The 24,784-nt window shown below is 41.9% G+C and overlaps 1 protein-coding gene across 1 annotated transcript; it reads left to right on the top strand.

The window, feature by feature from the left end:
* On the top strand, positions 1 to 24,784 carry LOC134792419 (aminopeptidase N). Its single transcript, XM_063763718.1, has 15 exons — positions 1 to 70; positions 689 to 838; positions 1,412 to 1,527; positions 2,129 to 2,323; positions 2,767 to 2,922; positions 3,415 to 3,551; positions 5,595 to 5,784; positions 8,531 to 8,681; positions 9,200 to 9,411; positions 10,072 to 10,255; positions 12,147 to 12,342; positions 12,864 to 13,138; positions 13,697 to 13,896; positions 18,479 to 18,793; positions 23,826 to 24,784. The coding sequence occupies exons 1-15, from the start codon at positions 8 to 10 to the stop codon at positions 24,070 to 24,072; spliced, it is 2,787 nt and encodes a 928-aa protein (XP_063619788.1). The 5' UTR covers positions 1 to 7; the 3' UTR covers positions 24,073 to 24,784.

The raw sequence follows: 24,784 nt of genomic DNA, 5'->3' as shown, positions 1-24,784 counted from the left end.
AAGCAGAATGTTCGTCACCACGCTGTTCTTGGGTCTGTGCATGTTCGCACGAGCAATGCCTCCGGACAAGGTATGTTGCTCTGGTCGCTCTGGTATATAAGTACTTAGTTTATACATTATTATTTATTGTAAATGGTTTACATAAGTTTAATCGAGTCGTTATTTTAGTCGAATAATCGCACGTTCTGAACTGTGCCCCTGGAAAGTTTCAAAAATTGTATTATCTTTAAAGTGGAAAAATTCGGAGACTTCTTATAGCATTATATTATAATAACATTTAACTAGTTAATTGGTACATAGTATTTAAATATGGAGATTTAAACTTTTCATTTCCAAAACCGAAATTTTCTTTATTTCTTATGATATTTAACAGATTTTTTGTAAAATTTTCCTAGTCGGTCCTAGTCCTAGTGCCTGGGTCAATTCTTAGGATTTGCCGAGCTAAGCTCTCTAAGCTAAGCTCCCAAAGTGAGCCGTGGCAAAATACCGGGATTAGGCTTCCTTTTCACTGAGGCGAAACTGAGATGAGGCATACGACAACCAATAGCATTGGTTAGATGTAATTCAGCGGAGCAGAGAAAAGATGTGGATTACAGCCAATTCAATCGGTTGATTCCCGCACGTATATTCTCATCCCCGCTCCTTTCCGCTAGGGAGGCATTATTGTGACCAAACTTGTAATTTTCAGCATCCTCGTCCCCTCCACATAATCAAGACCCGCAGTATAGACCTGAACAACGCGCACGCTCTGACTATAGAAAGTCGGCTGGAGAAGATTGTGGAACCCACAGGGTACAAGCTGCAACTAGAACCGTACCTTGAGGATGGAGTGTTCAAGGTATTCTTTAGTTTACCTCATTCATACTAGCATCTCCCTTACAACAAAGCTCCATCATAATAGACTTGCGCAACGCACAAGCACTGATTAAAAAACTAATTAGAAAAGATTAAAAAAGGTCAGCTGGAACCATACGTTGAGGATGGAGTATTCAAGGTTTTCTTTAGTTCGTCTCTAACTGTATCACACAGGGTAGTAAAAAAGGGGATAAAAGATTATACTAATAAAGCCCACTTGCACATCCCACTAACCTGGGGTTAAGCAGTTAAACCGTTAACCCAGTGTCAAATTGTACTGGTATTAATCATGGTAACTCCAGGTTTAACCGATTAACACGGATTAGTTGGGTGGTGCAAGTGGCCCTAAGAGTTCTATCAGAAAGTTAGGCTTTATAATCCTTAACTTTAGCTATCTCCTCCGGAGAGACGTGAACCTAAATGCCGTGTGGGTATGGTCCATTTAACTTGTGTCTTGTGTGTCGCACGGCCGCCAGGGCCGCGTAGTTGGGACTATTTGGACTATCAGTAGTTGGGTGGTTTTACGGTACTTGTTCTGTTTTCTTTTCACTGCCAGGGCCGCGTCAGTATCAACGTGAGCTGGCTTCAAGACGCCGACGAGCTCAAGGTGCACTGCGCGCACGAGATTGAGATCAGCGACGCGCAGGTCTACGCGCACGTGCCCGCAGACAAGTTAATAACATTGGTGTATTGTAAAGGGCCGTTGTACATCCTCACAATTTGCCAAGCCTTAATGCGCACTCTTAACTCACTTCTGGGCAGAACAGACCCTTTATCTCCTACATGTTGCAGGTTGCAGACTTGCAGACATTTTCTTCTCACTAATTGGTTTGCCAGACTTTATAATCGAAACACAATGAAAACACAGACTAAGCACAATCGCATAAAGCATACAAACAGAATTGTAATCAAACACAATTAACATCTCTAGTTAGACAAGTAAACATGTCTGCAGGCCAATCAAGCTGGAATTTCGAGAGAAAATAGGACTCGTATCGTACATAATAATATGTAGCGTGCCGTATAATCAAGGTGCATTGTGCTTTACAAGTATATTTAGGTACATACCTACTACTGAAATAGTTTGAGGTAACAAACTAGCATTTAGTTTTGGTTTATATGATTTCGTTTCTTTGAAATCGTAATTCTGCCGCTGGCGCTAGACTAAATACCTGTATTAATTCACAAAGTCTTCAGATAAACTATGTAATGTGTCAAGATTCACACGCCAGTCTATTAATTCGTGCTTGTTATTACAATATGATCATTTCAGCAAACAACTGGAAAAGGTCACAGTAAAGAAAATCACAACAGACCCTAAGAAGCCCATCGTTTTGCTCCGCCTTGAAAAGATCATACCTAAAGGCTGCAAGGGCACGCTGGAGTTCACCTTCAACGGAAATCTGGAGACGGCGCAGACTGAAGCTTTCTTCAAGTCCACTTATCAAACCGAACAGGAGGTTGAGAGGTACGGATATTGTATTCTATGATTTGATGAGTCCGGATAAGTGTTTATATGGTTATTCAGTTTCAAAAGTAAAATACTTCAAACACTTTATAGCTAGAGGCAATGATTCTCTTAATCATGTTTTTTGCAATGATGCAGAAGCAGTCGAATAGTGAAGAAAGGAAAACAAAACGCAACCACATACATATAGGGTGGGTGGGCTCATTCAATACAAAAGTCTCGAGGTGGAATTGATATATACATTAAACAGTTGTACCTAGGTATCTATTTTAATAGAGTCTGTGCGGAAAGAGAAGAGTCATAGAATGTATGGGATCCTATCCCATACATTTTACGACTCTTCTCTTTCCGCACAGACTCTATGTTGAAACGTGGGCGCAGAAAACCCGTTGTCTTCATTCATTTTAAATTATCCTATGAGATTAAATTTTTTCTATCACCAGGATAGTAGCAGCGACCCAGCTACGTCCCAACAATGCCCGTCGCATGTTCCCATGCTTCGACGAGCCGGGATACAAAACCCCGTTCCAATTGAGTGTGGTCCGACCGAAGACCATGGTGGCACTCAGCAATACGCCAGTGGCAAGGTTTGAGGAAATGTAAGTACATGGTGAATATTTCATAGCTCTGGTCAGCCAGGACACAAAATCCTGTTCTAAGTGTGGTGCTGCCAAAGACCATTGATCTTACTCAGTAACATGCCCTGTAGCTGTAGAATTAAAGAGATTTAAGTTCAGGAGTCTAGTTTTTTACTCGCAGTCTTCTTCTTTGCTGGACTTCAGACCAGCCAGGATAAATCCCGTTCCGGCTGAATGTGGTGAGGCTTAAGATCTTGGCCGTTATAGGTGTGAGTGAAGGGAGGTGAAAAAAAAACAGGGGAATTTGAAGAGATCTTTCGATTGCTCCAAGATGCCATCATCAGATGCTGACGAATAACAACAAGACCGACTATAAAGTATAGGTACAGACGTCTTTGAAAAAACCGGGAACATAGAGGTACATATACTTATAAAGAACGAAGATCCCGATGAACGTTCTCCTTTTCGAAGTCGATAACCTAGTGCGTTAAGCTAATGGTGTAACTTTTGCAGTGCCGATGAGCCCAACGCAGAATGGGTACACTTCGAAACCACGCCACCCATGTCCACCTTCACCCTTGGACTGGTCATCGCTAATCTCATGCAACTGAATAGCAGCTTCTTCACTGATGAGAAAGGAAACAAGATTGGTGAGAATTTATTATGTTCTTCTTCTTTGTCGTTATTTTTGATTGCTGGGGCTTTGTCAAGATACTCAAGATGGCATTCGTACAATAGAAAACGCCAATCGAAACTTAAATAATGTATAGAAATCATCTCATCAGTCATCTTGATACATTTTTCCTTTTCGTTTAGCTTTATCATCTTGGCTAGGTGCATAACAGAAGGTGTAGGAGGGTACTGCGGCGTAAAGGATGACTCGCGCGAGACCGGGCTGGGCCCGGGCCGACGTGTCCGACATGTCATTTTCTATGACGGCTGATCTGTGATCACGTGATGATTTCCATAGAAAACGAAGCGCCGGACACTCCGGCACGGCCCCGGCCCGGTCTAGCGTGAGTCATCCTTTACAGACAAAATGATTGATGTTTTAAGCCTGCTCGAGCGGGTATAATACTCCAAAAGAGAACGTGTCGTGTGTTAGGAAGAGACAACATCATTAGTGACTATCAAAGGTAGTTTTTTAACCGACTTCCAAATCTCAAAAGGAGGAGGTTATCAATTCGGTTGTATGTTTTTTTTTAATATTTTTTTTATGTTTGTAACTCCATATCTCCGTCATTACTGGACCGATTTTGAAAATTCTTTTTTTTATTGTATGTATATGCATGGTGAGCGGCGGTGGCCGAGTGGATATGACGCCCGACTTTCAGTCCGGAGGTCGCGGGTTCAAATCCTGGCTCGTACCAATGAGTTTTTCGGAACTTATGTACGAAATAAAATTTGATATTTACCACTAGCTTTTCGGTGAAGGAAAACATCGTGAGGAAACCTGCATACATCTGCGAAGAAATTCAAAGGTGTACGTGAAGTCCCCAATCCGCATTGGGCTAGCGTGGAAACTATAGCCCAAACCCTCTCGTGCTTGAGAGGAGGCCTGTGCCCAGCAGTGGGACGTATATAGGCTAAATTATTATTATTATATGCATACAGATTGGTTCCGTTTTTGTCAAAACCCAGTTCTGATGATGGAATCTATGAGGAATCGAGGGAACTCCTCAAATCTTAAAGGCATACATATAGTGATTTTTGTGTTTTTATCAACAAATCAAGCATATACATTCAAAAAAGTGACATATGATGAAGTGGAACTGCTAATGATGATCAGAACGGAACTCTTCAACGACGCATAGTTCACGTTTGGCGATTTGTCCTCTTCGTTATGTTTGTTAAGCAAGTCAAGTTTTTAAGACATATTTTTGTCACGCTCAAGTTCTGATGGTGATGATGATGATGATGATGGTCCATGAAGAATCGAGGGAACTCCTCAAAGGCAAGCGTATAGAGATTTTTGTATTTTCATCAGAAAATCAAGCATTTTCATTACAAACTGTCGCATTCGATGAAGTGGAACTGCTGATGATGATCAGAACACAACTCTTCAACGACGCATAGTTTGGCGATTTCGATTTTGTGGGTTAGGTTAGGATAGAGCTGCGACCTGCGACCCTTAGAGAAACGAAATGCTACTAGAAAAGTGGGTAAGGTTAGGTTAGGTTAGAACTGCGACCCTTACAGAAATGAAATATGCTACCAGAAAAAGGTGACGAAGTGGATTACTATAAGTATCTGGTGATCAGTTAAATACCAGCTAATAATTTATACGGCATTTCAAACTATTTTGAAAAGTCGGTTTTTCTCTATAAAAGATTGTGTTAGACAGTGATGTTAGAATTGTGTAGATATAATAATATAATTAATTTCATGACCAAGGGCAGTAATTTTATACAAATTATCTTTCCCCTTAAATTTAATTTAATGTCAAAATTTTCTAACTCTAATAACCAGTGATTGGCACGGACGGTGCCACATACCGCGGGTTTCCCACTAAAAATCTTATTATATTCAAAAACTCAAAAAAATATAAAAATAACACTCAATAGAATTACTTTATCGAACCAGATCGCTGCATTGGAGTCATGTCCATTCATGTCCATATTAAGATTTTGTTTCGGAATCCCGCGGTGTGGCACCGTCCGTGCCCATCACTGCTAATAACACATGTATGCCAGAACTCCGAGTTTGGGGCCGTCTCGAATACCTGGAAGCACTCGACGGTGTCAACGAAAAATTGGCGCTAGTGTTCAAGGAGATCGCAAGGTTCTGGCAGGTGTCCCTGCCGCTGAAGAAGTTGGACATCGTCGCGTTGCCCAACTACCAGGGCGTGAAGCCGGCTGACAACTGGGGACTGATCGTGTTCAGGTGAGGAACTGAGTATCGCCAAGTTGTGGTTCAGCAGCTGAAGCGGTTGGACATCGTCGCGCTGCCCAACTACCAGGGCGTGAAGCTGGCTGACAACTGGGGACTGATCGTGTTCAGGTGAGGAACTGAGTATAGCCAGGTTTGTGGTTCAGCAGCTGAAGCGGTTGGACATCGTCGCGTTGCCCAACTACCAGGGCGTGAAGCTGGCTGACAACTGGGGACTGATCGTGTTGAGGTGAGAAGCTGAGTATAGCCAGGTTTGTAGTTCAGCAGCTGAAGCGGTTGGACATCGTCGCGTTGCCCAACTACCAGGACGTGAAGCTGGCTGACAACTGGGGACTTATCGTGTTGAGGTGAGAAGCTGAATATAGCCAGGTTTGTGGTTCAGCAGCTGAAGCGGTTGGACATCGTCGCGTTGCCCAACTACCAGGGCGTGAAGCCGGCTGACAACTGGGGACTGATCGTGTTCAGGTGAGAAGCTAAGTATAGCCAGGTTTGAGGTTCAGCAGCTGAAGCGGTTGGACATCGTCGCGTTGCCCAACTACCAGGGCGTGAAGCTGGCTGACAACTGGGGACTGATCGTGTTGAGGTGAGAAGCTGAGTATAGCCAGGTTTGTGGTTCAGCAGCTGAAGCGGTTGGACATCGTCGCGTTGCCCAACTACCAGGGCGTGAAGCTGGCTGACAACTGGGGACTGATCGTGTTGAGGTGAGAAGCTGAGTATAGCCAGGTTTGTGGTTCAGCAGCTGAAGCGGTTGGACATCGTCGCGTTGCCCAACTACCAGGGCGTGAAGCCGGCTGACAACTGGGGACTGATGGTGTTCAGGTGAGAAGCTGAGTATAGCCAGGTTTGTGGTTCAGCAGCTGAAGCGGTTGGACATCGTCGCGTTGCCCAACTACCAGGGCGTGAAGCTGGCTGACAACTGGGGACTGATCGTGTTCAGGTGAGAAGCTGAGTATAGCCAGGTTTGAGGTTCAGCAGCTGAAGCGGTTGGACATCGTCGCGTTGCCCAACTACCAGGGCGTGAAGCTGGCTGACAACTGGGGACTGATCGTGTTCAGGTGAGAAGCTAAGTATAGCCAGGTTTGAGGTTCAGCAGCTGAAGCGGTTGGACATCGTCGCGTTGCCCAACTATCAGGGCGTGAAGCTGGCTGACAACTGGGGACTGATCGTGTTCAGGTGAGGAACTGAGTATAGCCAGGTTTGTGGTTCAGCAGCTGAAGCGGTTGGACATCGTCGCGTTGCCCAACTACCAGGGCGTGAAGCTGGCTGACAACTGGGGACTGATCGTGTTCAGGTGAGAAGCTGAGTATAGCCAGGTTTGAGGTTCAGCAGCTGAAGCGGTTGGACATCGTCGCGTTGCCCAACTACCAGGGCGTGAAGCCGGCTGACAACTGGGGACTGATGGTGTTCAGGTGAGAAGCTGAGTATAGCCAGGTTTGTGGTTCAGCAGCTGAAGCGGTTGGACATCGTCGCGTTGCCCAACTACCAGGGCGTGAAGCTGGCTGACAACTGGGGACTGATCGTGTTCAGGTGAGAAGCTGAGTATAGCCAGGTTTGAGGTTCAGCAGCTGAAGCGGTTGGACATCGTCGCGTTGCCCAACTACCAGGGCGTGAAGCTGGCTGACAACTGGGGACTGATCGTGTTCAGGTGAGAAGCTAAGTATAGCCAGGTTTGAGGTTCAGCAGCTGAAGCGGTTGGACATCGTCGCGTTGCCCAACTACCAGGGCGTGAAGCCGGCTGACAACTGGGGACTGATCGTGTTCAGGTGAGAAGCTAAGTATAGCCAGGTTTGAGGTTCAGCAGCTGAAGCGGTTGGACATCGTCGCGTTGCCCAACTACCAGGGCGTGAAGCTGGCTGACAACTGGGGACTGATCGTGTTCAGGTGAGGAACTGAGTATAGCCAGGTTTGTGGTTCAGCATCTGAAGCGGTTGGACATCGTCGCGTTGCCCAACTACCAGGGCGTGAAGCTGGCTGACAACTAGGGACTGATCGTGTTCAGGTGAGAAGCTGAGTATAGCCAGGTTTGTGGTTCAGCAGCTGAAGCGGTTGCCCAACTACCAGGGCGTGAAGCCGGCTGACAACTGGGGACTGATCGTGTTCAGGTGGAGAACCGAGGATCGCCAGTTCCTGGTTCTAGAGCTAAAGAGGTGGGACGACTTAAACGTCGTAGCGCTGCCCAACTGGTGAAACCAGGTGAATGCCGGTTGATAACCTATAGTCGGTGTAAGTTAATAAGTCAATCATGAGTGTTATGAATTGACTTATATGAATGACTTAGTGTCATTCATATAAGTCAAAAGGCGGTCAGTTAAAACTAAACAAGTGAAGTGAAAAAGTACTAATTTATCCCGTAAATAAAATATTTAAGAAACAATGTTTACCAACCCGATTTAACAGAAGTTATTAAATATAAGCAACTATAATAATATTTACCTTCCAGGTTTATTTAGGATGGAACATGGAACAAACGATAGAAAAATACTTAAAAAATATGATACCATTTTTCCTCCTTTTTGCGCCTAAACAAGGTAACCTAATGTATGTGTATTTTTACATTTACGGACACTAATATAATGTACTTATTATAGTTGACACTGATAAAAATGCGAAGTTTCTCATCAATAAAGGCCCGGTTTGTTCTAAAATCTCGCTATATATAATGAATTGCAATACAATTTGTATATTACAAGATTTTTTCTTACACTCTGTTCCAAATAATTTAAATATCCATTCGTTTCAGGGAGAGCGACCTCAGCAGCCGCGGCTACATCCAGCTCGCTCAAGAACTCTCGTACCAGTGGATGGGAGCCTTAACCACGCCTGCGTGGTGGTCTGATGCTCACCTTAACAAGGCTCTGGTTGGGTACCTAGCTGCTGAGACTGCTTTCAAGGTAAAAATCTAAGGAGTTTAGCGTTCCAGTGTTAGCCAACTCTGAGTTGACCGTTTATACAGGTTCTAACTGTACTGTATAAACGGTTAACGCAAAGCTCCAAGTAAGCTGGCTGGAATGCGCAAGTGGCCCTAAGGCTATCTAACTTGAAGGTTAGCTTTAAGGTGTCTCAAAATGTAAGTTTAAGTAGAAGAAGGTGTTAATTTCATTGCTTAGATACCTTTCGGTTACAAAACACATTGTTTCCTCGATCTGATTTTTTTATTGTTATTGATTGGTTTTGGCTGCACCCGTTTCTCCCGTGGCTGTCCCGTGTGTCGAATCAATCAAGTCAATCGATCAATCAGGTCATTAACAAGATGCTTAATGAGCGCCTAAAAACTTTGCATACTCTGAAGTTGTGATAGTAAGCTTTCCTTCGTCTTACATATTCATCCAGTCCTTGTAACTTGACATACATTTGGATATGAAAGAAATAAGTGCCTTGTCCATAACTGACTCTGACGTCTTCTCCCCAGATCAACAATGGATCAGAAATGGAAGGCAAATGGCCGATGACGGTCCTCTACTCGTTATACTATGAGTTCAGTAAGCGCTACCCTCACTCCCGCATCACGGGCATGAAGCAGGAGACGACGTGCACCAAGATTGAGCTGCTGTTCAGGATGTTCAACTACACGCTGGGAGGCGAGACCTTCAGGAAGGGACTGAGAATGTTTATAGAGGACCAGTAAGTGATAGTAGTAGTAGTAGTAGTAGAAGTAGTAATCACTTTATTGTACACAACACAGGTTTACATAATATTTACAGAAGTAAAGGTACAAAGGCGAACTTATCCCTGTAAGGGATCTCTTCCAGCTAACCTTCGAGTAGATGGGGGGATGAGGGGAGTGATTAACAGTTTCATTTTGTCTTAGCCTCTTTTGGGCCATTGGTGACAGGATTTGTACTGGCCCCGTAGACAACATGCCAATCGCTAACGCTACGTAGCGAACGAATCGCAACGGTCACTGTCACCCCAATATGGAAGAGTGATAGAGAGACACAAAGCGATTCGATGGCGAAGCGCCAGCGCTCGTCACCTTGGCTAGGCAGCCTGGCTAGAAAAAGCGACATTCGACGGGTACCACTATTAATGCATCATTTGATGTGCCATTCCTGATAATGTTCCGCCAGAAGAAACAACAACAAAATTATCATGCAATTCCGCACAAGCGAAGCTATATGTGTATTTCCATGCTCAGAAAATTAAAGCAATCAGCTAACTAGAGGTATGCTGTGTGTGTGTGATAACCTTAATCTACAGAAATATCACTACTTATAGACAAATGAATCAGATCCCTTCGACTTGTTGTACCTTTAGGTATATGACACTTTTCTCAAATTGCAGCAAATTCAAAACCTTCACTGGTGACGATATCTGGTCGGCTCTGAACGCAGCCGCGGCCGCCGACGGCAAGATCCCGAAGAGCGTCGACGTGAAGACTGTCGCCAATAGCTGGATCGAGAAGGATCGCCTGCCGCTGGTCACTGTTCAGAGGAATTATGAGGCTAAAACTGCGGTGTTGAGACAGGTTAGTTAATAGGGGCTTGTGGATTCTGACGCCAAAATTTTTAGTCTAGTATTGGGATGCTTGAATGGACAGAAGGGCGTTGTCTATATTCCGAAGAGCGTCGGCGTAAAGACTTTCGCCAACGGCTGGATCGAGAAGGATCGCCTGCCGCTGGTCACTGTTCAGAGGAATTATGAGGCTAAAACTGCGGTGTTGAGACAGGTTAGTTAATAGGGGCTTGTGGATTCTGACGCCAAAATTTTTAGTCTAGTATTGGGATGCTTGAATGGACAGAAGGGCGTTGTCTATATTCCGAAGAGCGTCGGCGTAAAGACTTTCGCCAACGGCTGGATCGAGAAGGATCGCCTGCCGCTGGTCACTGTTCAGAGGAATTATGAGGCTAAAACTGCTGTGTTGAGACAGGTTAGTTAATAGGGTCTTGTGGATTTTGACGCCAAAATTTTTAGTCTAGTATTGGGATGCTTGAATGGACAGAAAGGCATTATCTATATTCCGAAGAGCGTTGGCGTAAAGACTTTCGCCAACAGCTGGATCGAGAAGGATCGCCTGCCGCTGGTCACTGTTCAGAGGAATTATGAGGCTAAAACTGCGGTGTTGAGACAGGTTAGTTAATAGGGGTCTTAATTGTTAATAATAACATCCCTACATCTTGAAATATTTTGACTCCCTACTGGATCATGTGAGGAGAGCCTTTTCAAAAGGGTTTATTTCTCTACGGACACCATACAAAAATAATCCCTTATGAAAAGACACTCCTGATGTGATTTCTTAATTAATGTTAGTGATAGCTGGGCGATCTTAACATTGGATGCGGATCTACAAGCCAGCGGGACATTGCTACTTATATACGTGCAAAGCGCTGTCTCGCTCACACACCGGAGCAACGTGCAGAATAGCATCAGTATCACACTGAACCACAGTTATTCCAAAAATTGTAAATCCCGCAAGTGACTTTATAAGGTTGAGTAATTTGTTCTTTAATTTCAGGATACCAAAGCGTGAAATATGATTACATTGATATAAAAATAATAATTTGAATTCACGATTTGAATACACTATATTTTGCAATTTCAAGCTAAGTGATCAAATCTATGAAACTCGATATCGATATGCGAAGCGTAACCTACTTTTACAGAATACGAAATCATTCAATTTAATCCGTCGTGACTATCGTTCTATAAAGTGCTCCCAATTTCTATTCATGTAAAAAAGAAATTTCACGGACATTTAACCAATGAAAAGTATCCATTAGTCTTTTGGGTTCGGAGCCGATACGTGGCCGGTCGATTAGATAGGGTCCTAGATAAGGTAGGGCGGCTTTCTCAATATCAGAACTTGGGTAACAAAGAATAAGTTACCTAGTAGGACTTGAACTAGTTTTACTATCAACCGTTCTTGCTTTTAGTCTTATGTTCATGCATATTTTATAACTTCGAATTGTATTTCTAAGATATTCGATTACATTATAAGGCGTTGGTCTCCGATTTAAGGATGACTCACGTTAGACCGGGCCGTGGCCGGGCCGGAGCTTCCGGAGCTTCGTTTTCTATGGAAAGCACCACGTAATCACCGATCATCCGTCATACAAAATGTCCCGAAAAAAATGCCCTCTTCGCAGCTTGTTTAACCAAAAAACAATGCCTAAGAAATTATACGACATTAAGAATTATTTTTCACTTTCAATTTGATTAGACCTTACATTACATCTGAAATGAATGCCTCCTTTTTAATTTCCACTACCTACCTACCCACCTACTTGTCCGCCTGTTGTTTACCTCTACTTGAGTTGCTGCATTCATTGTATTGTTTTCTGTGTATGCACCTCAGTGAGCAATAAAACGTACTTATATTGTATTGCATCTCACTGACAGCGCTGTCCTGAATGTTGTAGAAAGTGTACCTCCGCGAGCGTCCCCACGACGTCCCAGACGCAGACAGCATGGTGTGGCGCACTCCGGCAGTGGTGCTCCGTGGAGACCAGCTCGACTTCTCCAAGTTCCCGACCTCCTGGATGCACGACAAGGAACTGACGGTCCCCAACATGCCTAGCAAGGAGCACTTCATCATTGTTAATCCGGAAGAGATCGGTGAGTTCTAAGTTACTCAATTGATGGCAGCATCTCGTATGCTCATAATCTCTTACATCTACAGTAGGTACCTCGAAAATGCTTGGAGTGAATTCAGTCGATGCTGATACTGGAAAGATCGATCGTCATCTCGTCATACAATTGTGAAAAATAAGTAAAATAATTGTGCAATACTCGAGTTTAGAGGTTTGGCAAACCAAATCGGTGATCGACTAAAAAATTGTTGATGCTTGTGAGTAATGTGAGTGCCACAACTTATGCCAGTCTTCACTTATGGAATGTTTTAAGGTGCATCGACACCGCAGTTAACTTTTGTGGAGGAAGTATATATTATACTACTCTTTGGGAGCAACTCTGTGCAACACGGTAACATTAGGTAACTTACGTAGTATACCACGCCCACACAAGCACACAGCACAGTATTGTTCCACAGTTGCTCCACAAAAGTGAACAGCGGTGTGGATGCACCTTTACTGGAAGAGCGTCTTCTTGTCATCTATAACATGACCTACAACTTTCAGCCCCCTTCCCCGTAAACTACGACACCGAAAACTGGAATCTCCTCTCAAAGTTCCTCCAAAGCAAAGACCGAACAAAGATCCCTGAACTCACCAGAGCCAAGCTTCTCCACGACGCTTGGAATCTCGCGTATGCTGGAGAACTCTCATTCACTACAGCTCTTAATATGACATGGTTCCTTAAGGATGAGAGGCACCCGCTAGTTTGGGACCCTGTGTTCACCATGATTGACCACATCGGTGGGCATATTTGCCAGTGTATGCATAATAAGTTCCAGGTTAGTGACAAATCATATTTTTGAATGAGTTAAACTATACAATATATTGTCTTCCGGCACGCGAAAAGTCTAAAAGAAACAGTTGGGAAAGGAAATTGCTTGAAATGGCACGATGAAAAAAATCTTGTTCTTGTTCTTGAACACCTCTCCATAAAAATATTCATATTTTAAAGAAAGTTCGTAACGATATCCAAAAATAGCTAAGGCAAACCTATTTATTACTTTCAAGCCCAAATCTTACAAAAGTTGGAAAGTAAGTCCTCAAGTTAGGTTGGAAAACTGCCTGTCATCAGTATAAATTGTTTTTTCGCCCTTTTATATGCCTGTTAATATTACGTAAACTTCGCTGTCATGTCGTCAAAGTTGGGTGTAATTTTAAAATTAGACTTGTTCTGCTTTTCGTATGCGTTGGGCTTCTATAGGTCAAGTGTATTTGGATTTTGTTATGATTTGATATCATTTTAAAATTTTATATTATTTTATTATGCACTTGGTGTCAAATCGGTAGCTTTTAAGATCATCTATCATTGACCTTCTGATCCATACATTTGTCACCAGGCCTACGTCCGCACTCTCCTCACCCCCCTCTACGAGGAGCTAGTAAAGCAGGAGAGGGAAGACGAGGAGCCCTGGCGCAAGAACCTCCGCGCGCACACCAAGACCTTCCTCTGCAAGGCTGGCTATCAGCCCTGCGTGACTGAGGCTCAAGAGCAGTATAGTAAATGGATGAAAGCGCAGAACCCTGATGAGGGGAACCCGTGAGTGACTAGTATTTACAATCTCAGTAGAAGCGCTTGCACGTGCGTTGCCGATCCAACAACCTACGAGCTTAGGGTCACTGCTACAGAGTAAGGTAGAGGTACCATAGCTGGGCTGTTAGTAAAGCAGGAGAAGGAAAGGAAGACCTGGCGCCAAGACCTCCGCGCGCACACCAAGACCTTCCTCTGCAAGGCTGGCTATCAGGTGGTGCATGGCTGAGGCTCAAGGCTCAAGAGCAGTATATTAGTAAATGGATGAAAGCGCAGAACCCTGGTGAGGGGAATCCGTGAGTATTTATGATTTTTTTAAAGGTCTGTAGGTTCCGAATGAATTCCAACTGTCGGATGTTTCCGAATGGATATTTATAGGTGGATACTTATTACCTATGATTATATTATACCATGTAAGTTTTTGGCATTGCCCGACATTCGGATGTCTTTAGGAATTAAGAGGAGTCACTCGAATACACCTTAAAACATATTAGAGTCGAACCAAGCTAACTTTGCATGGCATTTGCAATGACAAAGTGTGGTAATACCTATCATAATGTTTATAATTACGCACCCTCTCTTTGTTCTACTCAAATTGGTGCAAAGTTAATTTAAACTGATGCTATAAGAGTTAAACGCGGTCCTCCCTGTCTTTTTGAACGGTATTGAAAAGCGCCGTGTATCGGTTAGAGTCTACGAAACTGGTAAAGCAGTGAGTCCAAACGAGGAGCCGTATCAAAAAAGAGGTATATTTTGGCAAGAGCACGATACATTTAATGCAAATTACGCACCGTTGCGATTTCACCTGAAAATTACAACTCAACGGGTCGTGAAACGCGAAACCTTCCCAAAATCCCTTCTAAGGAAACCGTTTGAAACGTGGAAACCACTCAATTATCACATATCATTTGACACACCTTATTAACGGTCTTTCTCTTCCTTTGTGGCATTATGGCCGCTAAGCGATTCCGATTTCAAGAAAAATGGTGTAAATCACTAAGGCCTACAGTTTCTACTATTTTTGCTGGCGCTGTGATCGGTCGCCGGCACTAATCTTTACAAAGGGGTGAGCGTTTCACTGCGCCTTGCTCATAGGATTCGAATACCAAAACTCTAAGTTTCCCAATATCGTACCTCTTAAATTATTCAGCCAAGAATTAACCTTATCACACGATAATAAGGTTTAGTCGCCTAGCAAACCCAGCGAAGTAAGTCATTGCGAAAGATATTGTTTAGGAAATATAATGATCGCTTTTTGTTTGCGCAGATTTGTCGGGAACTGACTCAATGTAGCATGGAAGTGTCTCAATCAAGACAAAGGGCACTCTTTAGGCATCTTGTCCCTAAACTAAGTGGTGAAAATAGGGGTTTGCATAGCGGCATGCAATAGATATAGCAAGCGCTTGACGATAGACTAAATTATATAAAAGATTATTAGGCGCCTGATAAAATACTTAATTATAACAGCACACTGGTGCAGACATACAATATGTATTTGTTGTTTACGTTTAGGTGACAGTTTTCTTCGTCGTATTGTATCTGTCCATTTTGTCGTGCAATTATTTATGGTTTCTACAAAATAAAATCGGAATAACTAAAAACAAAAAAAATCACCACTCCGTTCAATTTTTCGGGGCCAAAAAACAGGTCAGATTTTTTATATTTTTATAAATTATTAGCTTTTGTAACAGATGCAAGTCATAACTAATCTTACATTTTTATACATTCACGAGGCCGTTAGTGGCCTCTACGAAGCTGAAAAGGGGTCATGATTTTTCTTTCGTAGTGTGCTTCTTTCGCACTCATGAAATGTTCGTATACTTACGTGATGCGTTCCCTTTTGCACACTTCCAAATATCAAATTAATGTTTTTATCTTTAAGCATCATTCTAGATCTGAGCAAAAACAAGACAACGAATTTTGACACACCTGCTCGAGCTAAAAGCATTTTAATACAAGTAGGTACATAGTTTCAAATGCATCAGTGCATAATTTTCATGTTTCATGTTAACTTTCCATCCGTCCCTGTTTGTAAAGAACTACGAGTGCGTTTTAAACTCCCTTTGACGGATTAAGGGCAACTTGGCCCGCTTTTTAAACTATTCCACATTTTACCTGTTAATAAAAAGCCGCAAGTATCAAATAAATAAGTTATACTTTATCGGCATTAATATGTTTTGGGTCTTTTGACTGCGATGATTAACTATTTAAGAGCCAACGGGAGTGGTAATTTCTCCATACAAACGTACTCCTCGTTTTCCTCCGTGGTTTTTGAAGCTAGAGCAATGATTTTTTCAACACAGATTAATATTGGCAATATCTGTGTCGGACCGTTTTGCTTTTTTTTGATATTTTTGTTTTTTAAGGCGCCCATCAAAAATGGCCAAAATGGCCTAATTGACTAGGCCGCAATGAGAGGAGTGGCATTCAAAACTGATATCAATTAGCCAAAAAAGCAAAACGGTCCGACACAGATAATTTCATAATCATTTAGATTTCCAAATTTGGTTACGATTGGTTAAGTTTTGGAGGAGGAAATAGAGGAGTACGAAACCTCGATTTTTGAGATTTTTACGCAGGATTTTTCGCCTTGTCCTTATCGCACTACTTTTAGGTGCCGCTTCCGTTAGCGAGACGGGTATATTTACCTAAAATATTTAAAACTCAGCTCCTGTTTCGTCTTAATGATACTGATATAGGGTTCGTCTCCTAATAATCGCGCGGTGTCAGAAAAAGACGTACCTACTTATGGCGTTATTCGTAGTGTAGAATAACAACACCCTTGAATATATTTATCCTTTTATTTTCTTGTCTTGTTCCAATTCACAAAAATCTCATCTTATGACAACCGTTTGCTAGCACGACTCAACAACCAACCGTCGGCCGAGTGTAGTTTCTTTTTATACCCAACCAATAACAGTCTTCAATTTCAAAATACCCTTAACTTTAAAAACGGATTAAGTAGGTATGCTAAATACCAAAAACCCTACAATAAACGCGATACTGGCCTGAATTAGCTATGAATCGTTTGTAAGAATGTGATAAAACATAATTTAACTAAATCAGGCCTGTAAAGTTTTATGAATAAGGGGTTAATGTATGCTGTGTCATGTTACCAGTTACCAACCATGTGTAGTAACAACCATTATACAGGGCGAAAAAATCGAGTGCCGCATGGATGGCAACTACCTTAAATATTGTAAATAGCACATTTTGGAAAGGAAAGTCTCCTTTCCTTTGTTTTTAAAAACAATAAATTCTGCATTTAAGGATTTATGAAAAATCGCTTGCCTCAGTCGGGACTCGAACCGGTCAAATGTGACAATAAATCAATTAAAAGGTAATTGTTAGTTTTCATGGCCTTCCGTTATTCTGATTGTATTTGTTATTTAGAGAAAAATGAACCTTATCAGTAAATCTTTCAATCTGCATCATAAAATACGGCACGTTATTTTTTAACGCAACAGAAATAAATACGTCATCTGTGAAAATTGCAACTGTCTAGCTATCACGGTTCATGAGATAGAGCAACTTTTGTTGCTGACTTGACATGATACACAATGTGTTTGCGTAGTTTGTGTGTATTGTTGTAGGGTGTGTGTAGATACAGCCTGGTGACAGACAGACAGACAAGACAGCGGAGTCTTAGTAACAGGGTCCCGGTTTTACCCTTTGGGTACGGAACCCTAAGAAGGAGCACCATACTTGACCTACGCCAAGGCTTGCATGAAAACTCATCGTGGTCGGATTATGTCTGAATTATATTTTTAAATTTTAAATACGCTTCTAGCTGAAGTATTAGCAAGTTCCCTTATTACCAGCACATATCGATTAAATCCATAAATAGGCGCCAAATCCCCAAATTCCAACCCGGTTCGTGGCACTGAATATGTAATTTAATTAGCTGTCTTTTAAGAAGGGTTTCTGAGACATCCTCAGGACAGGGCATGATTGATTTCAGGTGTACAGTAGAAACCAGATATATCGGAGCGGCCAAGGTGTTCACAAATATATGAACAGCGCCTCTATTGTCAAGACGTTAAAGTCCTCCAGTATTTTTAAGATCGGATGATCTGAAGATATATCCGATGCCTCAATATTGTTACATGGATACGTATTATACTTACCATCTCTCTCTAATCGGTGAAGTTCCCTCTTGCCTTTTCAGGAATTTACATTAACATATGTCACCTACCCCTATGAACCGGTTCCAAAACTGCGGGATTGCGAAATGTACCTATCGCAGCCATAAATAGGTGTTTATTTAGTTTTAAGATATATTAAAGTATGTAGGTATGCTAGTTTTAGTGTACCTATTTAACTATGGGACTATTTAATCCACTATCATCATCATCATCATGTCAGCCATAAGACGTCCACTGCTGAACATAGGCCTCCCCCTTTGGGGGGTGTATGCCATAATCGCCACGCTTGGCAGGCGGGTTGGCGATCGCAGTCGAGTACACCGAATTTGAGGGACGCTGCTGCCCGTCTACCGGTGGTCTTGGACGTAGTTTAAGGACATACCCGGGTCCACTATATGGTTACCTGAAAATGATTCTTCTTTTAATTCCTTTTTTTTCGTCTACAGAATCGCCAATCAGTACATCTGCCCCGTCTTCAAATGGGGTACCAAAGAGGAATGGGAATTCGGCTTCCAGCGAGTCATCCATTTCCCCCCCTCCAGAAAACAGAGCGAGAGAACCTACCTCCTTAAGACTCTCGCTGGTTGTCCAGTAGACAGTTACAAGATCAATAGACTACTGAATGTGACCATTTTGGAGGGGAACGGAAACTTTACGGAGACAGATTTGTTCCTCATCTTCAGTATGCTGAATGGAAGCCCTCAGGGTTACGAGACGCTGTTCTTCTTCTTGGATAAGAATTGGAGCGTGCTGAAGGAAAAGTAAGTTAGACAGTTCAAATTGTATTAAGAAAAGGGGGCTCTGATGCCAACAACGCGGTATGTGTGATGGGCAGCTTTGCGCCCGGCAAATACGCGGTTAAGAGCAGCACAATGCTTAACATGTCATTATTAAATATCATATGGTCCACTGTTCTGATGCGTCAATAATCCTATATCGTCACTTTCCTATCTTGACCACCTTTCTACACGGTGGCTGAAAAATAACTGCATTCCCGTTGCCAGGGAGGTTGTGGGATTATACTGAGCAACTTTTACTATGGGACCAACCCCGACATCGCGAAAAAAAAATAGTCTCCCATAGAAAATGGACGAGCCAAAATGTATGAAACAGCCAATTTCTTTTTTCGCGATTTCGGTGTTGATCCCATAAGTAGCCAAAGTTGCTAACTCGTCAACATTCCTATTTTGGCCACAGGCCTAGACCATATTTACCTGTACTTACTTCAATTTAAAGAATATGACATGTGTATTACTTCCAACCATGAATTTACATCTTTTCTTATGATACAATTACTGTGGCTAAATATTAGGCACCTATTTGACCTAGGTACTCGATTAAACTCAAACATGTAACTAATTTTAGCTCATTACGTGACAATACTGTCAATAGGTAACATAAATTAGCATTCCTGAATCTCAACAAATATTTTGTAGGATCATTTCGAATTTCTCGAAATAAACGGCTTTCCATTCTAAGTATTTTCAATTTGCCCTTTTTATTTTTTGTAACAAGAATATTCAAAGCGTTAATTAAAACCTGTGAAACGGAAATTAAATTTCGTAGACACGTTGTTACTTCCGGACCCGGGACTCATTGTACTAATAGGAACATACGCAACTAACTACTTGTATGTCTTATCTCTTTGCAGTAAGGCTTATAAATGTTAAATATAGTGTTATTTCACAATACCGGATACGTGTAGGTACACGTACAGTTGACAACAAGTATTGACTCACGTGAAGGTCTCAGAATTATGGATATTTCTATTGTGAAGAACACAAGGCTTGAGCTTCGCTTTGAACGTCCGCGTAGCAACTTTTGTTGCTGACTTTACATGATACACAATGTGTTTGCGTAGTTTGTGTGCATTGTTGTAGGGTGGTCCATAATATTCTGCGTTTATTTATTAAATAGCATAGGCCGTCTTTAATATTGTGAGGGTCTTCGTAAATTAAAATAGGTAGTTTTTATTGATTTGAGTTGATACTGAAGACAGCTAGATTTCACAAGCGAGTGATGGGACCAGCCAGATGCATTTTGAGTAATATCAAATCAAATGGGATTAAGTTGTCGCTTGTTAGGCATTAATTAACAAGTTACGCTCCCCTAGTAGCATTTTCGTTGGGGCCCACGGTGCCAACGGTAGGGAAAACGTTGGGATGAGGTTCGTTCCGTAGCCAACATTAAAATTTGTATTGGCCCACCATCGCATTTACCAACATTCGCTGTGACACAGATGCCCAACAATGGGCCTTTGTGTATTTTGGTACCGTTGGCTAAACAACGATAATATTCGTTGGCCCAATGATGACGTATATCGCATTTACCAACATTGGCAGTGGCAGTGATGCCCAACAATGGGCCTTTGTGTATTTTGCTACCGTTCGCTAAACAACGATAACATTCGTTGGCCCAATGGTGACAAATACCGCATTTACCAACATTGGCTGTGGCACGGATGCCCAACAATGGGCCTTTGGGTATTTTGGTAACGTTGGCAAATCAACGATATCATCCGATGGCCCAATGATGACAAATATCGCATTTACCAACATTGGCTGTGGCACTGATGCCTAACAATGGGCCTTTGTTTATTTTGGTAACGTTGGCTAATCAACGATATCATCCGATGGTCCAATGATGACAAATATCGTATTTACCAACATTGGCTGTGGCACTGATGCCCAACAATTGGCCTTTGTTTATTTTGGTAACGTTGGCTAATCAACGATATCATCCGATGGCCCAATGACGACAAATATCGCATTTACCAACATTGGCTGTAGCATTGATGCCCAACAATGGGCCTTTGTGTATTTTGGTAACGTTGGCTAATCAACGATATCATCCGATGGCCCAATGATGACAAATATCGCATTTACCAACATTGGCTGTGGCAGTGACGCCCAACAATGGGCCTTTGTGTATTTTAGTACCGTTCGTTAAACAACGATCTCATCCGATGGCCCAATGATGACAAATATCGCATTTACCAACATTGGCTGTGGCACTGATGCCCAACAATGGGCCTTTGTTTATTTTGGTAACGTTGGCTAATCAACGATATCATCCGATGGTCCAATGACGACAAATATCGCATTTACCAACATTGGCTGTGGCACTGATGCCCAACAATGGGCCTTTGTTTATTTTGGTAACGTTGGCTAATCAACGATATCATCCGATGGTCCAATGACGACAAATATCGCATTTACCAACATTGGCTGTGGCACTGATGCCCAACAATGGGCCTTTGTTTATTTTGGTAACGTTGGCTAATCAACGATATCATCCGATGGCCCAATGACGTCAAATATCGCATTTATAACTATAGCCAGTCAAGCAAGTTTGTCAGTAGCAAAAGTCGCGAAATTCAAATTTTCTATGGGACGATAACCCTTCACGCCTACATTTTTTAAATTTGTCGCTCTTTTCTAATGACGGAAATGGCTTGACAGAGTATAACACCATAAACAAATAAATAAATATCACACGAGCATTTTAACAGAGGCCAGGGGCTGCGTGACGTCACCAAAATAGCTACCAGTTGAGTTTGCTTGTGGCGTCACTAGATTGCGTTACTGTCTCCAAACATCGAAGTTAAAGTTATTTTCTCGATTATTCCGGATATAATCATAATATTTTTTAAAGTAACTTATAAATCTAATAGCTATAACTATAAAATTTATACATTAATTTAAAAAATTGTATTTTACCAACATTTTCTCAATTTAAATCTCAAAAAACATAAATCTCGCTTACGAAGTTTTGAAGTGCGGTTAGTATATATACAAATTAGAGTGTATAGTAAGTGTACTTGCTTCGGCAGTACATAAACTAAAATTGGAACGATACAGAGAAGATTAACAACAACTGCTGCCTAGGGCCTTCATGTGGGTATTCAACCAATGACTACCGTAGTGTAATTGTAATATTTATCAGCAAAGGCCCAACGTCGTATTACACAACCACTTACCTAACGTAGGGTAACTGTAGGACTCGTAAACAAAAGCCCATTACATAATTAGACTGTAGGCCCACTATAAATTACACAACTATTTACCTACGGTAGTATTGTAAGCATCCTACACAAGGCCCAACGTTAAAGTTACAATGTAGGCCCTTTGTGGGACAAGTTGTGTTGGGCCTTCAACATGGTGCACGACTACCTACCGACCTACCTGACTTGCCGTTGGGTAATTGTTGAATTTGAAAACAGAAGCACAACGAAAAAATTGCCCTTTTTTATTTTTTTGCAGTAGGCCCTACAGCAAGCCATACGGCCAAATGTAACAATTAACCAACCATCAAACAAATGTGTATAGGACCAACCACGGCCCAACCAAAACCACCACCGTTGAATAATTGTAAGATTTAAATAGGCCCAACGAAAAAATTACTCTAATGGCCCTCTGTTGGGAATCTTAGGGAGGGCCTTTGTCGAGGGCCCTCCAGCCAATCGTACGGCCAAATTTAACAATTAACCAACCATCAAACAAATGTGTATAGGCCCAACCACGGCCCAACCAAAACCACCACCGTTGAATAATTGTATGATTTATTTAAATAGGCCCAACGAAAAAATTACTCTTATGGCCCTCTGTTGGGAATCTTCGGGAGGGCCTTTGTCGAGGGCCCTCCAGCAAATCGTACGGCCAAATATAACGGTTGCCCAACTAATACGTAAACAAAGGCCCAACCAAATCCCTACAAGAAAATGCTATTAGGGTCGGCAATATTCTTGAATAGGTAGGTAGGTATCATTACATAAAGCTACGGCTAGAGCTTTTGAACTAATTTAATTAATCATAATTATAATCACACTCCGTAGGTTTAATCCTACATAATATACCTATGTTATATTTTATACGTAAGTACACTTGTCTAAGGAGAGCTGCAATACCTGTTTGTATTTATCCAAAATTGCAATATTGCAATATCAGAACCCACAAATCAAACGGTATTAGTCATCGAATATTGCGGTGGACATTTAGATTCGAAATTATGCAATATCCATTGCGTTTTGAGATTATACTGGCCAAATGAGTTTTTCCGGGCTGTTTCGAGAAATATTGTTTTCGGATATTAATTTCATTAGTACAATTACGGACATTAATGTAAATACCCTTTTCTTTATTGCTGTTTTATTCGAAAACTCGTACATATGTTACATAAACAAGTATAATACTTGTTTATGTAACATATGCGCAATAATTGCGCGCTTCGATACAAATAACGCAATTTGAAACCGATATGCCCATTCGAATCTTACTAAGTGATCTCATTTTGGCGTATTTGTATACTGATTATTAGTGTTCTAACGGAAACGTCAGCAACACATAAGTTTATTACAATTATAACCATACCCCGGGGTGTCAGCATTGCACCAGTGCTAGTCTTCGGTCATTCTTTTAAAAAGGAGTCTAGCTCGTCTCGCCCTCGCCAACATGGTGTGATTGGTATGACAAATCTCCGATTTAAGTGAGGCACTCTGTGGCAATCTTGGTACACAGCTCACTCGGCATACGGCAGATATGACCAGCCCAGTCCCACTTCAGCTTGGCCGCTTTCCAAGCTACGTGGATGACTTGTGCAGTGGCGTAGCTAGCCGTGGGGCCTTCGCCTACGGCCTCGCACTTAGGGGGGCCTCGCAAAGCCAACCTTTTTATGACCTTTGGAAAACATATTGAAAAGGGCCTCGCAGATATGGTTTTCGCCCACGGCTAGATTTGACATGTGTTCTGGAGCGCAGCAACCTACTAATAGTTATATTAATAATATCTTTCACAGATTTGGTAGCAAAACGAATCTCTGGGACAACCTCATCACGTCAGCCACCTCGCAGTTCACTACTCAAGAGGGCTTGGAGCTGGTCTCCAACCTTTACGTAGCCCACCAGGGGGAGTTCGGCTCGGCTGAACATATCATCGAGAAATCCATGAGAAATGTACGCGGGGAAGCGAAATGGTCCACCGAGAATCTTCCGGTTATAGAGGCGTGGCTTGACATGTATCTCGCTAATTCGAAAAAGATTTAAATGTTATTTCATTTAGTGTAAGATAATAAATGATTTTGATGTTTCTGTCCTAGATCAACAGTTTGAATGGTACTATTCAAAGCTTTGTTTTGATTGCACCTAAATAGCACAATGACATTGTCTTACTAAAGTATATAAATGTCAAATCGTTTCCTTCTTAAAATGGTCGAATAGCCAAATTATAAAAAGTATTTTTCATTTCAACGCCGAATATCCGATGTGATTTCTTTCATTGCATAATGAAACCAAAGCGATGAAAATTTCACCTAAAAATTGGTGAATCAAGTTCTACGTAATTTATGTTCATGCTCAACTTTTTATTTACTAGGTATATTTACCTACCTAAAAGGTTTTTAAAACCTTATCCTGAGGTAACTACATTAAAATTGTTTTCACGTCGGCATATATTCAATAGTGAATAGTTTAGTGCAGTGAGGGTAGGTACTCGTAAAGGCCAGTTAGGGTATGGCAGCTCGATTTAAATAGCTCTCTTACCCTGCCTGATATGATTATGTCGAATAACAGGTTTAAAATGTATCAATAAAATATTGTACCAATAAAATGCTAGCATTTATTTACATAATAGGTATATACAGAGGTACTACTAAACTAAATTAATAACTAGCTTAAATCTAAAATAGGCCCATGAGGCGTTGTACCAAGGATGCCGGCGGCATTTCGTGAAATAGTGTTAATAAAGGCTTTAATTTTT

The sequence above is a fragment of the Cydia splendana genome, chromosome 7 (assembly GCF_910591565.1).
Source record: "Cydia splendana chromosome 7, ilCydSple1.2, whole genome shotgun sequence".
NCBI lineage: Eukaryota > Metazoa > Arthropoda > Insecta > Lepidoptera > Tortricidae > Cydia > Cydia splendana.
Note: the sequence above shows the minus strand (reverse complement) of the source record. Positions and strands in the feature narration are given on the sequence as shown.